Source organism: Perognathus longimembris, chromosome 17 (genome assembly GCF_023159225.1).
Source record: "Perognathus longimembris pacificus isolate PPM17 chromosome 17, ASM2315922v1, whole genome shotgun sequence".
Classification (NCBI taxonomy): Eukaryota; Metazoa; Chordata; class Mammalia; order Rodentia; family Heteromyidae; genus Perognathus; species Perognathus longimembris.
In genome coordinates, this window is record NC_063177.1 from 36105210 (window position 1) to 36120613 (window position 15404).

The following is a 15404-nucleotide window of genomic DNA, read 5'->3' on the forward strand; positions in this document are numbered from 1 at the left end:
TCAATCCATGAACTCACTAAGAATCACTAGGCTCATCAAAGGCAAACAGTTAACTGTTCCTGGCATGAACACAGGACAAAGAATAGCTGCCAGACATTCAAGCCAGCTCTGCTGACTGGGTCAGGTCACTTAGTACCCTGCTTTGTAGCCGTTAGCTAATAATGAACTCATCTTCCCCTCTTTTTTTGGGGGTAGGTGACAGTTCTGGGATTTCTCCCTTATTCTGTATACCATCACCTGACTGCTCACCTAGACAGTTCTATCTAATAATCAACAATTCTTTGTTAGCAAAAACTATGTCAAAGATAGGAGGTAGTGAGGAAAAAAAGATGTGCAAAATTGTTGAACGTCACGGGCTGAATGGATATTAATGAAAATATAATTAAAGCCTGGAGGGCCTTTCAGAGATCAAGCAGGCTGAATCCAAAAATTTTTAATTGACAAAAACTGTACTTATTTATGAGGTACCACATGACATTACAATACGTATGTACTATGTAAAGTTAAAAAAAGGTAAACATTTCTGCAGTGAAGCATTTATCATTACTAGCTTTTTTTTTGGTGTGTGGTAGTTCCAGGGCTTGAACTCAGGGTCTGATGCATGAGCCACTCATGCTCTGCTTTTCTAGTTCTCATCACTCCATTGTATAACCAGTACTCCAAAACATTCCTGCCATCTAGCTGTAACTTAGCTCCTTGCACCAAACTTTCCCCATCCCGCCCACTTGTCTTTAGTCCCAGCTACTTGGAGGGGCAGTGGCAGTAGCATCATTTTGCTCAGCCGGGCACTGGTAGCTCACATCTGTAATTCTAGCTACTCAGGAAGCTAAGATGTGAGGATCATAGTTCAAAGCCAGCCTAGGCAGATAAATCAGAGACTCTGTAACTGTCTGAAAATGGGTGGAAGTGGGTTGGGTGGTTAAAGTGGCAGAGCACCAGCCTTGATCAAAAGTGCCAAGCAAGAGCTTCAGGTTCGGAGTGGAAGTCCCTGTTTAGATAAAGAAAAAAAAGCTTGCTCAACTGTCCCAATAATCTAGGTTTTTAAAAAAATGACCAGTACTGATAGTAGGAATTATTTATTAGATATACTAGGAAAAGAAAGATCAAGGTTAACTGCCAACTTGGGGGCTTTCTCTTACCATTTTTTTTTTGTCAGTTGGAACTTTTTTGCCTGTGCTAGCCTCAAACTTCTAACCTCAGATTTCAGCCTCCTGAGTAGCTATAGGGTTACAGGTGTGAGTCATGGATGCCTGGCCTTTTTTTTTGGGGGGGGGGGGGCGGGAGGGGGAACAGTCCTGGGGCTTGAACACCGTCCCTGGCTTTTTTGCTCAAGGCTAGCACTCTACCACTTGAGCCACAGCACTACTTCCAGCCTTTTCTGTTTATGTGGTGCTGAGGAATTGAACCTAGGGCTTCAAATATACAAGGTGAGCACTTTACCACTAGGCCATATCCCCAGCCCCTGGCTTTTTTTTTTTGGCAAGGCATTAGTGCCAGGCTAGCCATGAACTCCTATAGGGCAAGTGATAATCTGTCTCAGCATCCCCAAGTAAATTGGGATGACAAGTGTGTGTCACCAGGTTTGACTCATGCTAATGTTTTTCACATATAAAGACCCAATCATGCCAATATTAAGAGATGTGTCAAGGCTGGATACTGATAACTACCACCTAATCCTAGTTAAGTTCATTCAATGCCAGCTGAGGGAGCAGTCTGAGACTATCTCCAATTAACCACTGAAAACTGAAAGTGGAGCTGTGTTTCAAAACGGTAAGAGTGCTATCCTTGAACAAAAAAGCTCAGGGACAGTGCCCAGGTCCTGAGTTCAAGCCCCACAACTGACCAAAAAAAAAAAAAAAAAAAAAAGGGGGCTGGGGATATAGCCTAGTGGCAAGAGTGCCTGCCTCGGATACACGAGGCCCTAGGTTCGATTCCCCAGCACCACATATACAGAAAACGGCCAGAAGTGGCGCTGTGGCTCAAGTGGCAGAGTGCTAGCCTTGAGCGGGAAGAAGCCAGGGACAGTGCTCAGGCCCTGAGTCCAAGGCCCAGGACTGGCCAAAAAAAAAAAAAAAAAAGGCCGGGTTGGAATACACTTAATTTATGCCAAACAGCGGAGGAAAAGGTTAAAATGTCATTACACAAGAGACCTAATGTGGAAACAGCTATACATACTCCAGAGAAGATTTGAGGATGGATTTTGTAACTTTTCACGTGTATCTCAAAGCATGACTAGAGAAAAAAGTACATAGAAGTATTCGCCATAAGGGCCACTCACTACCTAAAGTCAATCTGGAACCAGGAAACAGCAAACGATTGGTGTGTAGCATTATGATTACCTACAAGTGCAGGAATCCTGTTTTCCCTCAAATATCTAGGAAAAATGACTGTACAGATATTTAACTTACTTTCCACCCTGAGCCATACTTATGTTATAAAGGGCACTAATGAACCTCATTAATTAAAATAAATGCAAACTTGTCTACATAATATTCTGAACCATTTGCTTTGGCTAGAATTATGGACTAGTCGTTAATTATCATCTTATAATTTACAAGTCATAAGAATGCCATGAGGTAAAACATTTTCTTCAAAAACACCATCTCATATTCTAACCACCTTGGAAAAAGTCAGATATTTCTAAAGAAAGTTTCTTACTGTTTGCTAAATAGATAAAGCACTCTTTGAAGTTGAAAGACCCAAGATATCATTTAAATTTTGACTTCATACAACTGTGTATAAACCACCAAATAAGGACTACAAGGAAATGAAGGTGTGGCTCACATGGTATGTTAACCTTGACAAAAAAAGCCAGGACACAAGGCACTGAGTTCAAGCCCTGTTACTGGCACCAAAAAAACAAACCCATCAACAACACAAACTAATCTTAGCTACTTGCAAGGCTGAGGACAAGGGAATGAAGGTTCAAGGCCAGCCCAGGATAAGGTTCACAGGAAGGTCCCCCCCTTTCAACCCAGAGTTGGGCACAATGGCATGCATCTGTTACCCCAAGCTAAATGGGAGCCCAAGATTGGGAGAAATGCAGTGCTAGACTGAAAAGTCCTTGAGATTCCATCTCCACAGAAGGAAAGCTGCACGTGGTAGTGCACCTGTGTGAAGTCCAAAGTAGGTGGATGACAGCTCAGCCTGTGACTGTGCAGAAAGAAAGAGCCAATTCTAAAAATAATCAGTGAAAAACACGGCTGGAGGCATGGCTCAGCAGTGTAGTGCCTGTGTCATGAAGCCTTTGGTTCAAACTCACAGTACTAGCCCCAAACCAAAAACCCTTAGCCTCATTTTGGAACTTCCAAGACAATTTCCGGAGTACTTGAAACATATTTTACCCTCACATACATTAAGGGTAGACTTAAAAAAATTCCAACTTTTGCTGTGCTGAGAATAGAACTCAAAGCTTTACATGTTAGGCAAGTGAGCTTAAACCTTCACCCTTTTTTTTTTTTGAGGGGGGGTGTCAGTCATGAGAGTTGAATCCAGGGCCTGGGCACCCATTTCTGGTTGCCTGGTAACTAACTGGATTTTTTTTCCTATCTGGGGTTGGCTTCAAACAGATCCTCAGATCTCAGCCTCCTGAGTAGCTAGGATAACAGGTGTGAGCCATTGGCACGCAGCAAACCTTCACCTCTTGAAGTACATTGGTAACAAGTTCACTATTTGGATATTGAGTACCAACTGTACACTACTTAAAGTAGACCCAAAAAGCTTTCAAAACTGCTGCAGGATACCTTAGTTATTAGAAAAACTATTTTGACCCACCAATGGATAAACTGAATTAAGAGACTGCAAATTATCAAGTTATCACTTTTACCTTTAGGTTTAGTTTAGGTCCCAAAAATCTGTATTACCAAGCTCTCTCCCTGTGAAAGACAAGTGACAAGCTTCTCTTTAATCTCATAGGCATCATGACCAGAAGTTACTTACATAGTTTTTGACTTCTCGTCGAGCATTAGCATCAATAGCAAGCCACCTTTGCTGATATTGTGCCTTAATATCTGGATCTTTCGATGTCAAAGAGTTCTTGATTTGTAGACCAGCTGCAACTCTGGCAACTTGACTGTTTCCTGGATTTGCCAGCACTCTGGACAGTTCCACAAGGAAAGTGGGCTGGTGAGAGGAAAACAAAAAAACTTTTTAGAGCACATCATGAACATCTAAGAGAACTGAGAAATATCAACTCAAAGATGAATATGGTGGCACATGTATACAGTCCAGTATTCAAGAGTCACAGATGAGTGGATGGCTTGAACGCTGGAGTTTGAGGTCACCCTGGCAACATAGCAAGACCTCATCACAAAAAACAGAAAAATAACATTAGCCCAGCATTTATGAAGATATTTTCCTACTAAGATCATCCTTAGTGCCCAAATCATCACACTAGACATCCAAAATTAAAGCAAGCTTGACAATCTTCTAGTCAACAGACTATGGACAATGATTTTTCCCAAGTGCTTACAATAATGCCTGGTACTCAGTATTTGTTGAATGAATGATCAAGGTATAAAAAATTGTTTTTCTTTGAAAATTTAGTCCAAAAATAATTATATATTCAGGACTGCTTCTGATCTAATGGAAGTACGAGACTTTGGTACCTAAGCTTTTACAGATAAGTGGTGTGTGTTCAGCAAAAGGAGAACAATGAAAAGGCGCATTTATAAGAAAAAGTGGCGAATGTTCAGAAAGTACAGAAAATGAAGACAAACTAGCAGTTTTTTTTCAAGGAAAATGATTTTAAATTTCACATCCAACAAAACACTAAAGGCTCCTACACATTTTGAACTCAATCTTTTGTAGTACACAAAAGCCTTTCCATGTGTATAATCTTTTCTACAAAAGCTATTTTGCCTAAGTTTTAAGCTACCTATTCCATTCCCTCTACCAAAATAATTCTGTCCTGTCAAGAAAGCTAGAAAAACCAAAAGCAGATACATTTGCTTACCGTTAACAAGTCCTACAAGCACATAAGACAATGCCAAAAGTTTTATTAGCCATGTTCTGCTAAAGAATGTCAGGAATAACAAAAGGCCTCTTGCAAATTAGCAAAAGCAGAAACAAGAACATACCCTAAATGGAATTGTCAATCTATACTAGCAGGAATTTTTTTTTGAAGAGAAAGTTAAAGATAAAAACCAGTACACATTAGTACAAAAAAAAGCCCATAAAATAAAACCTTGTCACTGTTTTTATTATTTTGTAAAGACATCACAAAGGAACACATTTGGTTACAGTGTTACTGCTACCTATTACCTTTAAGAGTTCAAGTACTCATTTATCCTTCCTGCAGTTCCCCACCACCCCAACAGGAAAGGAACACCGGAGGGAAACATTTCTGACACCAAACTGTTTCAATCTATCTTACATTTCTCTACACAAAGGTCTGGTCTCTAGTGAATCTAGTCTTCCCCTTTTCTGTACCCCTTAAATTTGGAAATGTGAAAAACAAGGAACTCCTCCGTGATTTCATCAGGAAATAGGCCTGATGTCAAGGATGAGCTTCAGTCCGTTGTCTGGGTGCAGATCCCTAGTGATAAGGTCTTCATTCATCGAAATCCGGACATAATACACTCACACAGACGTTCCAATAGAGCAATAACCAGGCAGAAAAGGGGGGGGGGGATATCAGGGGCTTAGGTTCAGAGGCAGGCAGGTGCCAGGCCTGGCCATGAGCAAAGGCCGAGGGACTGTAGAGAGATCTAAGAAGTAGGTGGAAAGAACCACAGGGACCATGGGACAGGAAGGAGAAACCGACACTGCTGCCGGACTAGGAGCTTCCACATGGCCCCTAGGCCCGGCTCCCCCGCCCCCACCCTTGCTGAACACGCAGCGCCGTGCAACCAAACTTCCCTTCCCTCCCTCTTTCTCCCTCCCGCTGCACCGCCGCCCTCAGGCTGCGCGGCGATTGGACGGTAGTCACTCCGGCGCGCCGCGCCATTGGTCAAACGTGGAGCCCGGGGCGGGACACACCCACCGGCTTCCCGATGGCGGGGTTAGGTTGGACCGGGCTGGGGGGGGGGGAGGGGGACGGGGACGGGATGGGGCGGGGTGGGTTCCCGAGGCCTGGGCCTCCGGGAGGGCGGGAAGGCCCGCACGCAGGGAAGGGGACGCGGCGGGATGGGGCGCGGCGGGGTGGCACGCACCAGGTTCTCTACGGCCGCACGCTCCAGGAACTTCTGCGCTGCTTCCAGCTCCAGCCGGTCTAGGGGGGGTGGGAGGAAAGTGAGAGAGGGACCGGGGTCAGAGGGGCCGGGCTCCCCTCCCCCGCCCCAATCACCTCAGCCCGACCCCCCGGTCCCCGCGTCCTACCCGGAGACACGGTCTTCTCGAGGATGGTGACCAGTTCCATGGCGGAGGTGGCGGCGGCGACTCCTCCCAAGACGACGGCCCGGCCTCTCGGGCGGCGGCTCCAACTGGGGATGGGGGTTGGGGGTCGGGTGGGAAGGGAGGGTGGGGTGGGGGGCGGGGGTCACCACAAGCCCATTCACCGGCTCCCTCAGGGCAGGCGTTCGGGTTCCCCTTCCTCCCTTTTCTCCTTCCTTCCGCCTCCCAAATGTGCTGCTGACGGCGGCGGTGGCGGCGGCGGCGGCTGTTCCTCTGGCGGGCGGGGGAGGGACCCCGGGGGCAGCGCGGAGCGCGGCTGGTGCTCGGGTGGCGGAGGGAGAAAGAAGGAAAGGAGGCAGTAAGTGAGCGGCGACTCGCTGGGAGGGAGAGAGAGGGAGGGAAGGAGGCGGAGGGATATCCGGGCCGGGCCTCGCCGAGGCGGCACCGCGCTCCGCGGCCATTGGTTGCCTCCGTGGCCACGCGGAATCCCCAATTGGCCGGGCAGTTAGCGTTGAAGGGCCGGCGGGCGCTCATTCGTCTGCGAGTTTCAAGGCCCGGGTTGGCTAGGCGGGCAATGGGATGGGACGCACGGATTGGTCAGGGGGCGGGGCATTGGGGTGGGGCAGGTGGGATCGGGCCGCTGATTGGATTGGCCTGGTGAAGGCTTTGCGTTAAGACCGGCTGTGCGCTGAGAGGAGGGCGGGCGCCAGGCAAGCCCCCGGGCCCGCCCGATTGGCTGAGCTTCCTAGGCGTTGATAGGTTAGGACGCCCGGGAGAACTGAGGAGAGGAGTTCGGGGTCGGGACGCGGAAAGGCGGGAGGCGTCCTGTTGCTTGAGGAGCCCGGCGCGGGGCACGACGGGACGCCCCGGCAAGGGGAGGAGCCGGGTCCGGCCTGGCTTGCGCCCGTCCCTCGTCACTCGGAGGCGTGTTGGGTGAGGGTTTGGCGGGCTTGGGCGGTGTGGGGGTGGGGACCGTTACGGTCCAGCGCTGCGCGCACAGGAAGCCGCGGTAATGGTGAGATCTCCTGGGTACCGGGCTCCAGGCTGGGTAGGAAGGACCTTTGAAGACCACGTGGTTCGACTTCAGACGTGAGGCTGTGGAAACTGAAGCCCAGAGAGGGCATGAAACTTGTCCAAGGTCACACAGCCCGATAGTAACTTGGTCAGGACTGGCCTCCAGTACTCCTTAGCCCTACATTCAGCTTCCCCTCCGAGGAGTCTCCTTGGTGCTGTGGGTGCGGCTTGAAACGGATCCAGTTATGGTTAGTCTCCTTTGGGACTGGTTTTTAGATTCCCACCCATAGACAACCAGCTAAGTTAATGTGGTGGAAACGTTTCGCCTTCTAGAGGTGCTTCTGTAAAAGCGTAACCTTGAAGCAGACAGAATGTGTGTACGGGAATAAACGATCAAGGTTCTTAGCTTTTCTTTTTCCTAAGTAACCTCCCATATGAGGACTGTCGGATTTGTGATATCTTTGCTGTGTCGATGCAGTTAATTAAATGTAGCTGCCCTTTAGAACTCTTTTCTGTTTGTGTGGTTTTGTTTTTGTTGCCAGTCTTGGGGCTTAAACTCAGGGCCTGAGCACTGTCTCTGGTTTCTTTTTGCTCAAGGCTAGCACTCTGCCATTTGGGCCACAGGGCCACTTTCGGCTTTATATATATATATATATATATATATGTGTGTGTGTGTGTGTATATATATATGTGGTGCTGAGGAATCGAACCCAGGGCTTCATGTATAAGAGGCGAGCAATCTACCACTAGACCACATTCCCAGCCCCTAAAGCTCTTTTCTGTAGCTTGTGGCTTGTGAGATAATTTCCCTATCCTGGCCACACAGAAGAAATCGAGTGGAATACGTTTTTTATTTTTATTTTTTTGGAGGACAACCCAAGAATTGGGAAAGCTTGCCCGACTCCTTTTGATTCTTAAGAAGAAAACTTTGTTGTTAGATTTCTGCAGTTCCCAAGCAAGAAGATAGGGATGCCATTCCTCATACTGAATGGGTAACTTTGATTTCCTGTGGCTTAACAGTCTCTCTAACCCAGTCTTTCTTGCTACTAACTCTAGAAGAGCTGCCCTGAGTATGTAACAAATTAATGAAGATTAGGCAGATGGAATTCCTGGAAATCCTTGGATTGGATTTCTGTAGATCACCCATGCTGCTAATGATCCCAACTGGTTGCCAACTTTCTTCGGCTCACCATCACCTTGCCACCACTTCCTCTGCCTTAACACCACTCATGATACAGTAATACAGTCTCACTGTGCTCCCCACGCTGGCGTGAGGCCTAATACGTATTATAGTCTGCCCTCAAGTTTTACTCTCCCGCCTCAGCCTCCTGAAGGCGGTATGACAGGCATGTACCATCTTATGCGTGATGGTGCTCTTTCACTTGAACCACAGCTACACTTCTAGCTTTTTGTGATTAATTGGAGATAAGTGTCTTTATGGACTTTCTGGGCTTGGCTGGTTTCAAACCATGATCCTCAGATCTCAGCTTCCTGAGTATTTGAGATGACAGGCATGAGCCACTGACACTCCACTGAATTTTTTTTCCCCCATTTTAGCAAACAGGACTTATTCCATCAAAATGAGTAGTGTGTGACAAAATCAAGTTCCGGGGAGAAGCTGCAGCAGAGATCTGTGGCTGCTGTCTTTTTAAGTAGCTGAAATGACTGCCAGGCGTGGTCATACACACCTATAATCCCTGCTGTTAGGGAAATAGGAAATTCAAGACCTACCTAGGCTGGTCTTCAGATTGTGACATACAGTCTCAACAAAACAAAAAGGGTAATTAAAAACAAGAGGGCAGGAGGATAAAAGTTTGGCCGCAAAGTTCTTATCAAACATCAGATCCTTTGCACCAAAAATGAAATGTTTGCCAGTTGAACTAAGGTTCCTGCCAGTGGTGCTGTTTAGTCCTTACCAAAGTGCATATTTGCACATTCAGCCGATGCTGTTGAGGTGCCATTGTTGGAGTATTAAGCGCAGTATCTAGAAACTGCCACCTTGTAAGCCTGAGATACTTTGCTCATGTAAAATGGGACTAATCATTGCACCTTCCTCATGGATCTTTTGGGAACCTCTGAGCAGTCAATATGTGTTGAGTTTGAGGAACACTGCCCAGCACATTATATCTGCATTGACTTTTGCCTCTTTCCAAGTACTTTGTGCCAAGCAGGTAGTTCTCAGTCCTTGCCCTATTAGGGAAGTTAGTTAATCTCAAACAAATGTAAAGTTGTGAAACTGATACATGCCAAGAAATGAGCAGCTGAGCCCAGAGAAAGCAGACCTAAGGAAGGGAGGAGAGTTGTTCAGACGAGGAAGAAGGAACAGCTTGTGCAGAGGTCCATGGTGGGACAGAGCCTGGGGATACAAGGAGCAGAAGAAAAGCAAGTGTCCCCAAACAGAAAACAAGGGACTGAGAACTAGAATGCTGAGTAGGGACAAAGCTACAGAAAAACCTTGCATGCCATCCAAGCAGCTTTGTGTCCTAAGAACAAAGAGGGACTTTTGGAATGGTGGGATATTTTGGGAGGGGGGCGGGAAGGGTTTGTTTCATTTTTTGGAGACAGGATCGCATTATGTAACCCAGGCTGCTTTTCACGCTGTCTTCTGCCTCAGCGTCCTTCGTGCTTGCAGGGCTGTGCCACCATACCCTCCTAGAAAGGTGGAAAAGGGAAGCTTGGGTGCAGAGCTGAGTTTGGAAGTCATCACTGTAATCCAGGCAGAGTTGGTACTTACGAAAAAGAACAGTATATGTAATGGCGGAAACAAATACAGGGCACTTAGTGATTGACAGCATGGGAAGGGAAGGTGCCACTGTGCCTGCTAGATTTCTGGCTTACACTGTGGTATGGATGGTGGCACTTGGCAATGTACTCTCAAGAACTAGAGCCCGCCTTATTTATTAGAATGAAGTGGGAGTACACGAGGCTTCAAGTATTTTTCAACCATGTATGGATTACATACGTTTTGATATTCTCTGTAATCTTGTATATCAAAAATATTCATGACCAGTGTGTGTGTGTGTGTGTGTGTGTGTGTGTGTGTGTGTGTACATGTACATGTCAATACTGGGGCTTGAACTCAGAAATTCATGTTCTCATTTAGCTGTTTTTGCCCAAGGCTGCTCCTCTACTACTGGCGCCATACCTCAGCTTCCAGCTCTTTTTGTGGTTAATTGGAGGTAAGAGTCTCACAAACTTTCCTGCCCAGGCTGATGTCAAACTGTAATCCTCAGATTTCAGCCTTTCAATAGCTAGGATTACAGATAGGAGCCACCACCAACTCTGTAGGTTTTTGGGTTTTTTTTGCTAGTCCTGGGGCTCGAGCTCGGGGCCTGAGCCCTATCTCTGAGCACTCTACCACTTGAGCCACAGTTCTGTTTGTGGCTTTTTGATGATTAATTGGAGATCAGAGTCTCATGGACTTTCCTGCCAAGGCAGGCTTCAAACCGGTCTTCAAATGTCAGCCTCCTGAGTAGCTAGGATCACAGGAGTGAGCCACTGGAGCCCATATGAAACTTGATTTTTATATAAGATACCTTGTTTTTAATTTTTTTCTTTTTATTGGTATCTTGAGACAGGGTCTTATTGCATAGCCCATATTGGCATTGAACTTTTTGTGGGTGTGTGCTGGTCCTGAGGCTTGAACTCAGTGCTTGGGCACTGTCCCTAAGATTTTTTTTGCTCAAGGATAATGCTCTACCACAAATCTACTTATGGCTTTTTGGTGGTTAATTGGAGATAATCGTCTTACATACTTTCCTGCTCAGGCTAGCTTTGAACTGTGCCCCTCAGATCTCATCCTCCTGAGTAGCTTGAATTATAGGCATGAGCTACTGGTGTCCATTTTTGGCATTGAACGCTTTATCTTCCTGCTTCAGCTTTCCAGGTGCTGAGGTTACAGGCATAAAACATGCTAGCACAAGTGATTTTGTTTTTCTTTCTTGGTTTTGTTTTTGAAATATTTGGAATTTTACAAGCTGGCACTTAAATTTTTGTGTAGGGGCCGAGGATATTATAGCTCAGTGTTAGAGCATTTGCCTAATGGTACTCAAGGTCCAAGGTTCTGTCTTTAGTGCCACCACAAGGAAAAGGATGTTTTGAGCTCACCCCCATGATTCTAGCTGCTCTGGAGACGAAGATCTGAGGCTTGTGGCTCAAAGCTAGCATAGGCAGAAAAATCCACCCGGCTGCATCTCTAATCAGCTGGAGGCATGGCTCAAGTGGTAGAGTGCTAGTTTGTAAGCAAGTAAGGGGAGTGGAAAGCTAGAGGCACTGAGAAAAGTTTCTGAACAAGCTAAGAAAAGCGGAAGAAGGAAAGCCTGCAACCTCCAGGGTGCCATAAGATGAGGCATTTGCAGTTCACATTGGCCTCTGGCGAAGAACCGTCTGGTTCTTCCCAGGCCCAAGAGTCCGGTGTGGAAGCGAGGGCTCAAATGTGTACATCTGTACTTGGGCATTATTTAGTATTTTGCAAGCTAAGAGGAAAAGAGGAAATGACCCAGAATGAACCAATACACTCTCCACAGTAGCTTGTCCTATTAGGAGAGGTCAGCCCAGGTCCCATCCATTCTGTGCGATTTGACCATGGCTTGTGCATACTTCTTGCAGCCATTGTAAAGTACTGACTTACAAAGCATTGCCTTTTCCCTCAAAATTAATGAAGTTGCTAATTGAGATGATAATTTTGCTATGAGCAGCTAAGAGGAATGTAAGTTTGAGGTAGCTTCTACTAAAATGGAGCTAGTAGGTGCAAGGCCCAAGCTCTGGTTGGAAGTAATAAAGAAAAAATAATGTTCTCTAGTAGTCTGTTCTGATGAGCTGAAGAAGGAGGCGGAAGGCTGATCTTTTCTGGAAGTGCTGTTAAAGAATACACTTTGCCATAAATGGTCTGCTGCTTTTCCCAACAGCTGAGCTCACCCTCAGGGCTTCCTGAAATGCACACTTAGAAGTTCCAGCTGAAATACATTTCTTGACTTTTCCATCAGTTCTCTGGAGTAGGTCAGGATTTTAGAGAAAATATTCTCAGTAAGAGAAGATTTGAACCCTTGAGTTCTATTACTTTAAAAGACAGCCCAATTATTAGTAGTAAGAATGTATTAGCATATTGCTTTGTAATTTACAAATACCTGTAACCTGTATCTTATGTTGCTTTCTGGTAAGTGATGGCCACTGTTAAGCTACCTCTCTAGACTGCTCCCACTACTTTATGCAAGGCTTTGTTATAGCTATCTTGATCTTTTCCTCTTTTGGTCCCTTGTGGGGCTTGAACTCAGGGCCTGGGTACTGTCCCTGAGCTCTTTTGTTCAAGGCTAATGCTCTGCCACTTTGAGCCACAGCTCCACTTGGGTTTTCTGGTGGTTAATTGAAGGTAAGCCCCTCATGGAATTTCCTTCCCAGATTGGCTTTGAATCATGACCCTCAGATCTCAGCCTCCTGATTAGCTAGAATTAAGGTGTGACCCACCAGCACCTAGATTTCTTTTCTTTGTTTAAAAAAAAGATAGTATTTCTAGCTACAGGCCCATTGCACATGCTATTTCTTCTGCTTTTCCTTCTCTGACTGGTTGGCCACTTTTTATCAGTTAGCATAATTTCCTCAGGGGAGCTTTTTCTGAACATTCAGGCTACTTTGGATTCCCTAGTAATGACCTTGATTGTACAGCACCTGCACTCTCATTCCAGAGATTCTTTTACACTTAGAGGGTTAGGGATGGGGCAGAGTGGTAGAGTTATTAACTAGTGTCCCTGGGTTCCCATCTGCAGTACTGCAAAAAAAAAAAAAAAAATAGTTCCTTCACTGTCTCTTATCTGTGCTAGGTTCTAAGCTCTGTGCAGAGATAAAACTCTGCAGTATTTGGTATGGTAGACTTAGTGGCTAGTACTATATCCTTTTGCTCCGAAAGCTTTTGTAACCATCTGACATCCACATCCAGCCTTTGCTTTGAATACTGCCCTCAGGTTCAATGCTATGGGGCTTTCCTGACAAGATTCTCTTGGTATTTAAATGACCATGATCCTTTGATTAGTGATGAAATGCAGGTCTGCTATACCAAATAGTAAGTTGTGAGGTTGGATCACAGTGCCACTATATTATAATGACTTGAAAAGACAGTGTTAGAACTAGGGTGTGGCTTAGTGGTGAGGTTTGACTCAATGGTAGAGTGCTACTAAATGGGAGACCCTGAGTTCTAGTCCCAATAACACACACACACACACACACACACACACACACACACACACACACACACAGCCAGCGCCATTCTTACCAGTCTTCTATTTCTGTAATACTTATATGCCAACAGGAACCTTTATCCGGCATGATTAAGGGTGGGCCATGAATGACAGGCATTTAAAGCTGACCACGCTTCCTATCTCAGGTCCTCTGTGTGGGTCATAAATGGATGATGATGATGATGATGATGGTGTGTGTGTGTGTGTGTTACTAGAGAATGAACTCAGGGCTTTTCATATGCTAAGCAAGCCATGCACTCAGCTGTATCTATGGCACATTTGTTATTTGTTGGAATAAGTGAGGTGTGACCAAATTAATAGGGCAAGCAGAGGAGTGGAAGTAACACAGTTACTCAGGCTGGCGTGACAGGCATTCAGCAAGGTAAATAAGCTCCACTGGGAGGAACTCATGGCTGCATTTCAACAGCACCTGCAAGGTCAAGTCCATGCAGGTTGGGCATTTTTGTGAGGGCACTTTTTTTTTGAAACCTGCTCCCTCTCTCTACCAAAGTCTTAGTAAAATTTATCATTTAACTTCCTAAATTCAGATAATTGTGTTATTAACCAAAATCCATACCTAAACACTCAGAGAACAGTAAGTGCATAGGGTTATTATGATTGGTCCAATAATATCTCCCTTGAGGAAAGAATGCACTGAGTGAATTCATTACATAAACCATTAAAATAGAGCCAGCTAGCTACTCAAGAGGCTGAAAGTCAGGATCACAGTTCTAAGCCAGGTACCAAAAAGCTGGAAATGGAGTTGTACTTCATAGTGGTAGAGTGCTAGCCTTGAGCATAAAAGCTCAGGGACAGCATTAAAGCCTTGAGTTCAAACCCCAGGATGGGGGGGTGAGGGGCAAGAAACCTAATCGAGGCAGGTGTAGGCACATTCCTCAAATGTGGGCTCTTGCCATCAGAAAGCCAGGCAATGAAGCCATGAATTTAAACAAATACCTGCATGTATGCATTTGTGAATTAGGACTTTAGTCTTTGGTGAGCATGACAGTGGAGGTAGCAGGTCTGAGCCCACACATTGAGCATCAAAAGGCTAAAAATGTGTAGCTGAAAATTTTGTAGCCAGGTGACTCATTCCTGTAATCTGAGCACTTCAGGAGGCTGAGATCTGAGGAACAATGAAACCAGCCAAGGCAGGAAAGTACATAAGACTCTTATCTCCATTTAACCACCAAAAAAGCCGAAAGTGGGGAATGGCTTGAGCTACAGCTGGCACAAGAAAAGTTTTAAATGAAGGAAGTTAGTGATAAAATATTCTTAGATGAAGAGCAAATTCTACCACATAGAAAAAATATACTTATAAACACTAGGCATAGAAAGGGTGGTCTTTATAGTCTTCAGTGATGGATATGATCTCCATTTGTACAGTACAATACAGTAGCCATAAACCACCTGTTTATTGAGCATCTGAGACGTGCTAATACAACTGAGCAATATTTTATGTAGTTTAACAGCTGCATATAGTTAGCAACTGCTATATCGGGCAGAAAAGTGTGGAACCTTTCATTTGCTGAACAAATAAAATTAGCAGAACTGCAGAGAAAAAAAATTGGCGGGGTGGGAGGGCCAGAGTCCTGGGGCTTGAACTCAGGGCCTGGGCTCTGTCCCTGAGCTTCTTTTGCTCAAGGCTAGCACTCTACCACTTGAGGCAGAGCGCCAATTCCAGCCTTTTCTAATTGTGTGGTACTGAGGAATTGAACCCAGGGCTTCATGTATGCTAGGCAAACACTCTACCGCTAAGTCACATTCCTAGCCCTGACAATAGATTTTACATAAGCCATGTGAGGGCTGGGGATAAAGCTCAGAGGT

At 45.5% G+C, this 15404-nt stretch overlaps 1 protein-coding gene and 1 long non-coding RNA gene across 2 annotated transcripts in view; one reads left to right on the forward strand and one right to left on the reverse strand.

Annotated features, from left to right (window-relative positions):
- Kpnb1 (karyopherin subunit beta 1) overlaps positions 1 to 6692 on the reverse strand; it is a 33156-nt gene extending 26464 nt beyond the window's left edge. The window contains exons 1-3 of the mRNA XM_048367242.1: positions 6319 to 6692; positions 6153 to 6211; positions 3940 to 4122 (exon numbers count right to left, since the gene is read on the reverse strand). Coding sequence (XP_048223199.1) covers positions 3940 to 4122; positions 6153 to 6211; positions 6319 to 6358 — 282 coding nt within the window. The 5' untranslated portion in view covers positions 6359 to 6692. The remainder of the gene's footprint in view (positions 1 to 3939; positions 4123 to 6152; positions 6212 to 6318) is intronic.
- Positions 512 to 15186, forward strand: LOC125366502. Its single transcript, XR_007213851.1, has 3 exons — positions 512 to 1151; positions 3221 to 3227; positions 15166 to 15186. It is a non-coding gene; the product is annotated as an uncharacterized LOC125366502 (long non-coding RNA).
- The last annotated feature ends 218 nt before the right edge of the window (positions 15187 to 15404 follow it).